The 12,007-nt window shown below is 41.9% G+C and overlaps 1 protein-coding gene across 2 annotated transcripts in view; it reads right to left on the reverse strand.

Moving 5' to 3' along the window:
• Positions 1–12,007, reverse strand: part of vps53 (VPS53 subunit of GARP complex) — a 267,763-nt gene that overhangs the window by 40,984 nt on the left and 214,772 nt on the right. For both annotated transcript variants that reach the window (XM_041197224.1, XM_041197225.1), the window contains one exon: positions 11,633–11,702. In XM_041197224.1, the coding sequence (XP_041053158.1) occupies positions 11,633–11,702 (70 nt within the window). The remainder of the gene's footprint in view (positions 1–11,632; positions 11,703–12,007) is intronic.

The raw sequence follows: 12,007 nt of genomic DNA on the forward strand, positions 1-12,007 counted from the left end.
AAAGACGGGTTTCAATCCCTTCTCCTGAGACTCTGTTCCACTGGATTCCCAAGTCTGCACTCCAGCACCAACTCACAAGCACAATTTCAGCTCTTCAGCTGTGCTGAGCAGAATATTACTGCTCCAAAGCTTTACCTTTGCCCCAGCGGCCCACAGCACAAAGTCACCAGCCTTCTGAATGCCTCCTTCGATTGTCAGGACTTTTCCTTTTTTAAAATTTGTTTATGGGACATGGGCATCGCTGGCTAAGCCAGCATTTATTGCTCATCGCTAACTGCCCTGAGATGGTGGTGATGTGCTGCCTTCTTGAACTGCTGCAGTCCATATGATGTAGAAACACCCAGAGTGCTGTTTGGAAAGGAATCTACAATGGGTCAGGAGGTGCTCCAGACATACTCTCAGAAAGCAGTTGCACCAGATAAACATGGTAGCCACTGCCAGGAGTCAACTACTAGGAACCTGAATGCACTGCCACAAAAAAGTTCAATGACCTCACACGAGTGGTCAAGGTCAGTGAATGCATTTTCAAATGCCATATCCCACCAACTGCACCATTACTCCCACACATTGCTCAATGCACCACACCTATATCACTCATCTACCAATAACCTCTATCGATCATGGTTCACACCTAACATTCATAGCTTCATCTAATCCTCACATAGCTTACAACTGCTGCAAGTCTCACACCCACATTGCGGACCGTGTCCATCATCCAAGCAGATTGCACCACACTCACTGACATGCTTCCCTCTCTCTTGCAGAGCAAGGTGGCACACAACTGAGAGCAGCAGAAGTTAACCAATGGGAGACAGGCATGGGCGCATTTCATTATCCCCATGGTAGAGGTGGTGCTTACCATTAATGGAATGGCCATGGCCATGGGCAGTGGCAGGGATGACACATTGAAATATTGCGCTGAGTGACTCTAAGCTCTAATCCCTCAAGCCACTCTTCAACCCCCAGTAACGTTATATCTGACCTGATTTCTACTTTAATTTTTCTTTCTCTTCATATTAAAGGGCTAATCTTGTTGAAACCAGTTGATATGTACCAAATGGCGAACACTGCTTCCTTCAACTATAGTCATTGATCGCACTGTTTCAATGAAACACTTGCATCGGGAGCTTAAAGAGAAATCATTTTCTTGGTAGTGAAGGGCTATCCTAAATGGAGTTAACAAGAGACTTGCCTTACCTCAGAACCTTGCCAAAATGTCAGCTTTGCCTTGTCTTGTCTACCTCTTTGCTTCTTCAAAGGACTCTTGTTTGATTGCTACTGCTCTTTTCCCAGAAAATTTGGCTGGTCATATCCCTGCTCTGCCCCTCTCCTGAGAAATCTCTCTGGCTGCCTCCAATCCCATACCACTCATCATGAAATTCCTTGGCTAGGTTTTTTCTCCCAAAAACGGTAAGAAAAGTTGACCAACTTCGTTTGAAATTATTTATAACATTGCTTGCATGTCCCTTTCCACCCATTTCACGTTCTACACACTTCACATTCTGCTACAAGAAGAAAATAAATGTCACAAGCATTTTATTTCAAATTGCTGGCTTTTTATACGGTTGGCTGGAACACTGAGCTATATTGTAGAAGAGATAAAGATAGAATGTATTTTCCTTTTTCCAGACATTCCAAAATTAAAATGATCTCAACTTTAACAAAATGCTTCTCAGTCTTGAAGCTATGCATTCATTATGATTTGTTTATTCCTATAGCCTAAGCAACTAATATAAAGAAAACAAAAACCTTGCACAATGTCAAGACTGCTCAAAACACCTTACAACAAAATATTTTTGAAGTGTAGGTTCTGTTGTAATGTAGGAAACGTAGCAGCAAAATTTGCACCCAGTAAGCTGCCACATACAGCAATGTGATAACAACCAGCTAACCTGCTTTAAGGTGTTGGTTGAGGGATAAATGTTGGCCATTACACCAGGAAGAACTCCCCTGCTCTTCTACATCCATCTGAGGGGGCAGATGGACTCTGAATTTAAACTCTCAATGAAATCCCTCAACTTAATCTCAATGCACCCCCAACAGTGCAGCACACCCTCAGTCCTGCACTAGGAATGTCAGCCTAGAATCAGTGCTCAAGTCTCTGGATTGGAACCCGAAGCCACAACCATCTGAGTCAGAGGCAAGAACACGACTAACTGGGCCAATATCTTTGGTGGTTAGACAAAGGCTAGATTTTCACTTTCAATGGTGACTGAAATTGGGCAGCAACAGATTGGCCACCTCTGATACATCCTGCCCTAACCTTCTTTCTTTTGAAGTCACATTGAGTTGGGTGCATGATGGTTGGCTGAACTGCAACAGTCCACTTCTGTCTACATGCCTTTAATACCCTAGTGATAAGAGCTGGAACCGCTATTGTTTTCAATTTAGGTGAATAATTTGTACATATTCAGAAAAGAAATGATCTGGGAATTTGCTGATCCCCCGGTCCCTAATTTGGTGGTAAGTGAGAGGAAAAATGCAGATTACCAAAAGCGAAATGGATGAGAACAAAGCCTAGAAATGTCAACTAAAAAGTTTAGTATAGTTAAATGTGAAATAGTACATTCTGAGAAAAATGAAAGTGGAAGGGAAGTATTTGTTAAATGCTAAATCCATTGGTGCATCTATAGAGATCTTTAAAGATGGAAGTGTTATTAAAAAACTGCAAATATCATTCTGGATTTTATATATATAAATCTAAAAAACAAGAAATCATGTAGAATGCAACCAAACTACAGTAAGAATATTGCATGTATTTCATTACAGGATTGATATTAGGGCAATGAAAAGGATCACTGGAGTAATACTATGAATGAGAGATTCCAGTTATGAATCAATGTTTTGAAAAATTTGGGTTATCTCATTCGAACAGAGAAGGTCAAGCTTTGAAAAAAAAAGGTTCACAAAATTATGAAATGTTTTGAAGGAGAAAGTAACGACAGATTATTTCATTAGTTGGTGAGTTAGTAACTAGGGGGAATAAACTCAAGATCACGAATAAAATAAAGCTAGTAGTAATATTTTCCGTGTAAAGTGGTTATTAGAAAAGGGAGAGCTCATAACATGCAAAAGCAAGATACTGCAGATGCTGGAAATCCGAAATAAAACCAGAAAATGCTGGAAACACTCAGCAGGTCTGGCAGCATGTGTGCACAGAGAAACAGAGTTAACATTTCAGGTTTGTGAACTTTCATCAGAACACAGACCTGAAACGTTAACTCTGTTTTTCTTTCTCCACAGATGCTGTCAGGCCTGCTAAGCGTTTGCAGCATTCTCTGTTTTTATTTGTATGCACCACATGTATTTTTTTTAAAGCAGAGACCATGAAAAACAGATACGTGTTTGAAAGGAAACGTACAAAGTATGTGGGGAATACACAATGAAATGGAGTTTGAATAGATAGTTGGTGCTGGGATTAAGTGATTTTATTTTCATAAATTTTAATTACAATACTGTTAGGGTTAATGCTTCACAAAAACGTCCTCATAAATTCTCTCTGTCGAGTAATCCATCTATAGAATCTGGCAAATGTTAACTTGTTGCTACGTTTGCTTGCTTTACAGCGTAGGTATTCACCTGGTAATTCTCCAAACGTCTGCTAGAAATTACCTAAAGGAAACAGGTTTGAGATCAAAGTTGCAGGATGGCTAGAAACAGGTTGTGGGAAACTAGCCTTATATCTTTGAACCCAACTGTGATTGATAGCTTTATTTAATTGTTAAAGGTTTCTTTTGATGTCCTTTGTCTCAGGGGTTAGGGTGGAGGAGGAATGGTTGATTACCTAGGCAGAGATATTTATTTGGCAGCTTTTTGCCAATTCAGCCTTTCTTCCCATTTTCTTATACTACAGCCATTATATAGAGGGGAACATCCAAAAGCTCTGGGAAGCATTCAACCTCAAGTATGAACTTTCTACTACATTCTTACACGCTGACCCAAAGATCAGTATTATTAGGAGCGCATTGGTGAAGAATTCTGTCTTATTGTTTTGCGAGCTGGAGAATTTGAAGTAAATTTTAACTTTTAAAAACCTGATCTATAAATTATAGCTCAGGTGACAAGGACTGACTGAATGATTCTTCTTCCCCTGCTCATGGCACTATTTGAAGACCAATCAATGTAGTGTTACATCAATGTTGCTCCATTTACACCATTCCTAGACTCCAGACTAGCTTGCTGTTAAGAGGTGCATGTGTGTGCACAACAGGTCCCGGCTGGAATTGGTGGCACAGTAGGACTAGAATTACTTATTTTATGCGATATATTCTACCAGTCGGGCCAGTACAGGAGGAAAGCTGTGCTATTTGCCATACCTGAACACATTATAGATGTGCTGCATCTCTCACAATCATGGCAAACCCACAGCATGTGGCCAATGGGAAAGTGATTTGCCACTCCTGATCTAACTTATTCATTTAAACCTTTTCTTCAAACAAGAAAATAATCTTCATCCTGGCTCCCACTATCCTTTTTTGGAGGTGGGAATAACTTTCACTAATTTGGGCTTTCATTGGCCAAAAATGATGGACTAGCAAATTTGGTGGCAGCTCCACCCTATCCATATTTACAGTCCAGTAAGAACAAATGTTGTTCTGCTATTCGATTAAAACCTCAGATTGACTAGTATTCCACAAGTAGTGGTAACTCCAATATATTTTATCTGAAGAAAGACCTCAGCACAGCAGAAAGTGTAAGTTAATACCTTTACACTTTAGGTTTTTAAGGCATTTATTTGACATCTCAGCCATAAAATTACATATTTAATACATTTTTCTAAAGGTTTATTGGAAACAGATGATCTGTTCTCTCCAATGTTTTTCCTCCTTAGCTGAATACTAGTTCCACCACTAACATCAAGTGGCCTTTCCTAATGGCTGACTTAGACATCGAGTCTTCTGCAGGGCATGGCAATCAAGCTCAATCTTTCCCTCACCCAGCATCATTATCCAGCACGAGTTACTGGCTATCAAGAATGGGAACCCTGTCAGATGTTCTCCTCCTTAGACTAGGGGTGCTGAGAACAACTGTAGCAGCCCCATGGTTAACATAATTGAGATCAGTTAACTTGACATTGATCTGGGATTGAAGCTGAGCCCTTCTGATGTATGGCTGTGCCATAAAAGAGCGATCAGTGGTGTTTGTGACAACACGACTTTAAAAAATCCTGTCATACAAAACCATCTACTATTGAGCTGAGCAGAATTAGGTTTTGAAAAGCTTAAGTCTGAATTGAGATACAGGAGTCCATAGGTATTATTTTTTTTAAATTTAATTCCATTTAAAATAGGAGAAAATCAAACTTTAAATTTCTTGAGGAATTGCAAATTTCAACTTAAAACTTATACCTGCGTGAAATCATGCCTTAAGTATCAGTGTCTCATGAAATTAAATCGACAGGATTGTAACGACGTAGTCAGAATTCTCCACTATAAAAACACTAGGAGCTGTCCATAAACAGCTGTAGCCATAGTCAACAGCTGAGCTGTTGAAAGCCAATCCCTCTACCACACAGTTCACACAAAGAATGTTGCTGTTACAAGCAAACAGAGAGACCTACAGATATGTAGTGCTATGATAGACTAAACAGCTGCATCCATAGTCTGTAGGTAGATCTCAAAAATGTCCAGCCATTTTGTTTTATCAGTTTATTGTCCAATTTATCTCTGAATAAATGACGATACTAAGATTACTGGGTAAGAGTTTTGCAAATTAGGGGGAAGCACATAAAATGGAAAAATTCAAGTGAATTAATAAAAAAAGAATATAGTGCAAACTGACTGATGTGGAAGTGCCTGGTTACCCAGACAAATCATGTCTGCTATACTGCAACTGGTATATGTGGAGCCTTAAACAGCAAAAATATTTAAAAAATTAATAAGATGTCCTGGAGGCCAGGACTATATTCTCCTATAATTGACTAAATCAGTGGACTTCAATGAGATGGCTAAAATTTATCTTACTTGCATCCTTTGATATCCATCTGTGACCAAAGGCTTTCATCTCCTTCTGTCGGCTGAATTTGAACCCAAGTCTCACAATTAAGTACAGGAAAACAGGTGGCTCTGCCAGAGAATGGTTGCACTTATGGCCAAAAAATCAAACCAATATTTATTGTCTTCATGAGCTCAAATTTGGTGGAATGTTACAAAGTGCAGCTGCAAGAAAAAAGCCAGCTACAATGGGCGCTTGGCCTAAATAGCCAAGTGGTTATGGTACTGGGTTTGTAACCCCAAGATCAAGAGTTCAAATCTCACAATGGCAAACTATGAAACAATATAACTTCATCTGAAACAGATGGAAACGGGTTTGTACTCGAAAGAGTTACAGCGCTTGGCCTAAATAGCCAAGTGGTTATGGTACTGGGTTTGTAACCCCAAGATCAAGAGTTCAAATCTCACAATGGCAAACTATGAAACAATATAACTTCATCTGAAACAGATGGAAACGGGTTTGTACTCGAAAGAGTTACAATGATCTACCCTGAGTCCATAGCAAAGGAAACAATGGTATGACTGTTCCCATGGCCCACTCCCAAATCCAAGAGAAGGAATGGTTACATGCTGCATTTCTACATCACATGGACCTGAATAGTTGCATAATAAAAATTACTGATGCCGATCACCTATACAGTCAACTTTTCAAGTTTACATACTGGCCTGAATTTTCCCAAAGCTGGAAGGGCTTCGTGGCTTAGCCGAAATGGCGCCGGAGCCTGGAGTCCGGAAGTCCCACCCTGAACTTGGCACCTACCATTTTCACCAGAGCTGGGGTGGGGGGTGGAGAACAGGGTGGGCCGTATTTCACGCATTTGCACTTCATAGATGCAGTTAAATGTTTAAAAGTGCATCGACCTACAAACAGAAACACTTTTTGCCACCCTAGTTTCTAAAACACAACTTGTGGGCTCTACATATTTGAGGAAAAGGTCTAAACCTGCTGGAGTTATTTGGAGAGGTCAAGAACCATTTTGGAAAGGTAGGGTAACCTTTTGGAGACATAAGGCACTCTTTAGAAGATGTAAGGTACTATTTAGGCGAGCTCAGGTACCCCTTTGGGATTGTTAAGGGTAGGAATGAAAATTCTGTGGAACTGGAAAGTTGTCAAGTCATTTAAATCCTTTGCCCTTTAAATTTTGGGAAAACAAAACAGCCGGCCTGCAGTTGAGAAAAAATGGTGCTTGCAATTTCAAAAAAAGTGTTGTTGACATAAGAACTGAGTGCTATCATTATAGTATTATTTTTGCTTGACTGCTTCTACAGCCTATCTTTATCACATTGTAGGGGAGGAGGGGTGGGGCTACAAATTCAGAGTTTTATTGACAGCTCCAAGTGGTCATAAAGAGATTAGCTGTCCTTGATGTGGGGCTCTGAATACAAATGTTTATTTTTTAAATCAGGATTAAGTACTTGAAGGAAATATTTGTTGTTATTAGGGATTATGTACTTGAAATGATTTAAATGCATTGAAGGGATTTTATCAATGAGTGTTTTTTAGACCATAGTTAAGGCTGTAATAGATACTTGGAACTTCATTTTATTTCATTTCATCATGGCTCCTGAGGTCTACCCATGATGGATACTGGGTTAAGCTGGCATGGAAGGTGTAGGAAAAGGGTGGTGGGTGGGGGAAAGGTTAGTATGAGTTGGGACTGAGTTGGCATAGGAGCAATAAGAGTACCAAGACCACTACTGACCGAGCTGGCCGAGTCCTAAAGGACATAGCTGCTAAACCGGGTCGGCGGCAGGTGCTAAGAGAACCAAGAGGAAAAATATGCTTGACCTCATCCTCACCAACCAGCCTGCCACAGATGCATCTGTCTATGACAGTATCGGCAGGAGTGACCACTGCACAGTCATTGTGGAGACAAAATCCAGTCTTCACACTGAGGGTGCCTTCCATCTTGTTGTGTGGCATTACCACCGGGCTAAATGGAATAGATTTCAAACAGATCTAGCAATTCAAGAGTGGACATCCATGGGGCACTGTGGGCCATCAGCAGCATCAGAATTGTACCCGAACACAATCTTAAACTCATGGCCCGGCATATCCCCCACTCTACCATTACCATCAAGCCACGGGATCAACCCTGGTTCAATGAAGAGTGCAGGAGGGGACGCCAGGAGAAGCACCAGGCATACCTAAAAATGAGGTGTCAATCTAGTGAAGCTGTAACACAGGACTACTTGCGTGCCAAACACCATAAGCAGCAAGTGAAAGCCAGAGCTGAGTGATCCCACAATCAACGGAGCAGATCTAAGCTCTGCAGTCCTGCCACGTCCAGTAGTGCAGTCGGACAATTAAACAATTCACTAGGGGAGGAGGCTCCACAAATATCCCCATCCTCAATGATGGGGGAGCCCAGCACATCGGTGCAAAAGATAAGGCTGAAGCATTTGCTACAATCTTCAGCCAGAAATGCCAAGTGGATAATCCATCTTGGCCTCCTTTGGAGGTCCCCAGCATCATATATGCCAGTCTTCAGCCAATTCGATTCGTTCCACATGATACCAGGCAATGGCTGAAGGCACTGTATAGAACAAAGGCTATGGGCCCTGACAATATTCCAGCAATAGAACTGAAGACCTGTGCTCCAGAACTTGCCACGCCCCTGGCCAAGCTGTTCCAGTACAGCTACAACACTGGCATCTACCTGGCCATGTGGAAAATTGCCAATGTTATGTCCTGTACAAAAAAAAGCAGGACAAATCCAACCCGGCCAATTACTGACTCATCAGTCTACTCTTGATCAGTAAAGTAATGGAAGGAATCATCAACAGTGTTATCAAGTGGCACTTGCTTAGCAATAACCTGTTCATTGACACTCGGTTTGGGTTCCACTAGGGCAACCCAGCTCCTGACCTCATTAGAGCTTTGGTTCAAACATGGACAAAAGAGCTGAACTCCCGAGGTGAGGCGAGAGTGACTGCCCTTGACATAAAGGCCGCATTTGACCAAGTGTGGCATCAAGGAGCCCGAGCAAAACTGCAGTCAATGGGAATCAGGGAGGAAACTCTTCACTGGTTGGAGTCATACCTAGCACAAAGGGAGATAGTTGTGGTTGTTGGCGGTCAGTCATCTCAGCTCTGGGACATTACTGCAGGAGTTCCTCAGGGTAGTGTCCTCAGCCCAACCATCTTCAGCTGCTTCATCAGTGACCTTCCTTCCATCTTAAGGTCAGAAGTGGGTATGTTCACTGATGATTACATTATGTTCAGCACCATTCGCGACTCCTCAGATACTGAAGCGGTCCATGTCCAAATGCAGCAAGACCTGGACAATATCCAGGTTAGGCTGACGTGGCAAGTAACATGCATCCACACAAATGCCAGGCAATGACCATCTGCAACAAGAGAGAATCTAACCATCGCCCCTTGACGTTAAATGGCATTACTTTTACTGAATCCCCCACTATCAACATCCTGGGGGTTACCATTGATCAGAAACGGAACTAGACTAGCCATATTAATACTGTGGCTACAAGAGCAGGTCATAGGCTAGGAATCCTGTGATGAGTAACTCACCCCCTGACTCCCCAAAGCCTGTCCATTATCTGCAAAACACAAGTCTGGAGTGTGAAAGAATACTTCCCACTTGCCTGGATGAGTACAGCTCCCACAACACTCAAGAAGCTTGAAAAAGCAGCCCAGTTGATTGGCACCACACCCACAAACATTCACTCCCTCCGCCGCCGAAGCACAGCAGCAGCAGTGTGTACTATTTTCAAGATGCACTGCAGGAAGTCCAGAAGGCTGTAAAGTGCCTAGTCGGAAGATGAGGTGCTGTTCCTCCGGTTTGCGTTGGGCTTCACTGCAGCAAGCCAAGGACAGACATGTGGGCAAGAGAGCAGGGTGGAGTGTTAAAATGGCAAGAGACAGGGAGGTTTGGGTCATTCTTGCGGACAGACCGCAGGGGAAGTCCGGACTGAATATTGAATTCAACAACTTTAGATCTTGAACTCCCTCCTCCATCCCCACCCCCTTTCTGTTTCTTCCCCCTTCCTTTTGTTTTTTCCAATAATTTATATAGATTTTTCTTTTCCCACCTATTTCCATTATTTTTAAATCTTTTATGCCCACCACCTCCACTAGAGCTGTACCTTGAGTGCCCTACCATCCATTCTTAATTAGTACATTCGTTTAGATAATATCACCAACTTCAACACCTCTGTGTTCTTTTGTCTGTGACATCTTTTGATTATCTGCTCCTATCACTGCTTGCTTGTCCCTACAACCACACAACCCCCCCTCCACTTCTCTCCCCCCACCCAACCCCGCCCCTCCCCCATCTTAAACCAGCTTATTTTTCACCCCTCTCCTTGGATTCGCCCAGTTCTGTTGAAGGGTCATGATGACTCGAAACGTCAACTCTTTTCTTCTCCGCCGATGCTGCCAGACCTGCTGAGTTTTTCCAGGTAACTCTGTTTTTGTTTTGGATTTCCAGCATCCGCAGTTTTTTGTTTTTATCTTGATGGAAAATAAATGCTGGTCCGGCCAGGCATGGAGGGCATGAAGGGCCATGGGGAGTGGGTGTGGGCATAAAGTGGCATGAACTGACAAAGATGGGAAATGGGGAGTGTGGGGGTGAGGGGATGTGAGGGATGAGGGCTAGAGGCCTGTTTTTTGTTTTTATTACAACTGGGACCCATGCCAGAGCACCAAGGCGGGCCTTTTAAACAGCTCGTCTCGCACTGTTTCCAGAGGATCCAATCATCTGGGGAAGTTTCTACCGAGGTGGATTTGCGGAGTCAAGAATTTTTCCAACTCTACACACCCGACTCGGGAGCAAAAATTCAACCCTTTGTAGTAATTCCTGTACCATGAAAAAGAAGCAGTCAGTGCTTGCCTGCTTTTGGTATCAAGTATCAGTATCAACATTCACACAGCAAGTTTAACATAGTATTTTACCCTAGCTCCAAAGAATTATGCCTACTAACAATGTTATGAACGTTTGAATTTCACACATTGCCTATCTTTCTGACACTATTGTATTATTCGTAAAGAAATGGGAACTAATTTTTATGTAAATATATATCCTGGGGTGCCTCTGTTGCACTGCAGTCATGTGCCGTATAACAATGTATCAGTCTATGAGCCACATGGAGAGATGCAAGAAATACACTCGATGAAGCTCTAACGTTGTGAGTCTGAACTGTGATTATTTCTAACTTCTGGGAACTAGAAGACATAACAGACACACTGTGTAATATTGTCATTTATGTTGAATGAGTTAGAAAAACATCCTTTCACCTGTAGGACCTGGATTTGCATCGAGACAGCAAGACTGATGAGATGCAAGGGTACTCTTCTTGCCAGACAAAAAGGTCTATTTGAAATTTTAAAAATTCCAGCCTTAACCTCAGTTCCTAATATATACAACCACGTGGTGTACAGCAAGTTCCTGAACTCTGCTACCCCAGTCCAATCTATCTGATCAGTCAGGAACAAATGAAACTCATTCAACTGAAAGAAGCAAACTCAAGATCCAGTTGGGAGTCCAGCACTCTGAGCTACTGATCAAAATGCAAAATAAATGTTTAAATCTGTTGGAACTAACATGGTTACATGATGCAAATAATTATACAAGTTGTTTTATTAAGAACATTAATCCATGGAGACACTAAAGTTCTTACCTGCTCTGCCCCCACCATACTGATTGGCTTGCACTTGAAGAGATGGTTGATAAACTTTGGAATGAAGGAGCTGTGTAATTTTAAAAAAAGCATAAAACATTACATTCTGAAGCAGAAAAGTTGAACAGAAATAAAATATCTGCCTCAGTTTTGAAAAAGAGCAAATTTGTTTTAAAGGACTGCGCCATGTTGCAATGGAGTAGCAAAGATGCAGGTTCAGACCAAAGATCCCCACGTGGTGAGTTTCCAATCTCAGCTGCACTGGCAGAATTTGGTCAAGTGCTACCTCACATCTATCATCATGCATCTCCCAGGCCCAATTACACAGCTATATGATTAGGGTACAAGATAATCTCCAAAATAAGAATCTTTGGG

The sequence above is a fragment of the Carcharodon carcharias genome, chromosome 10 (genome assembly GCF_017639515.1).
Source record: "Carcharodon carcharias isolate sCarCar2 chromosome 10, sCarCar2.pri, whole genome shotgun sequence".
Taxonomy (NCBI): Eukaryota; Metazoa; Chordata; class Chondrichthyes; order Lamniformes; family Lamnidae; genus Carcharodon; species Carcharodon carcharias.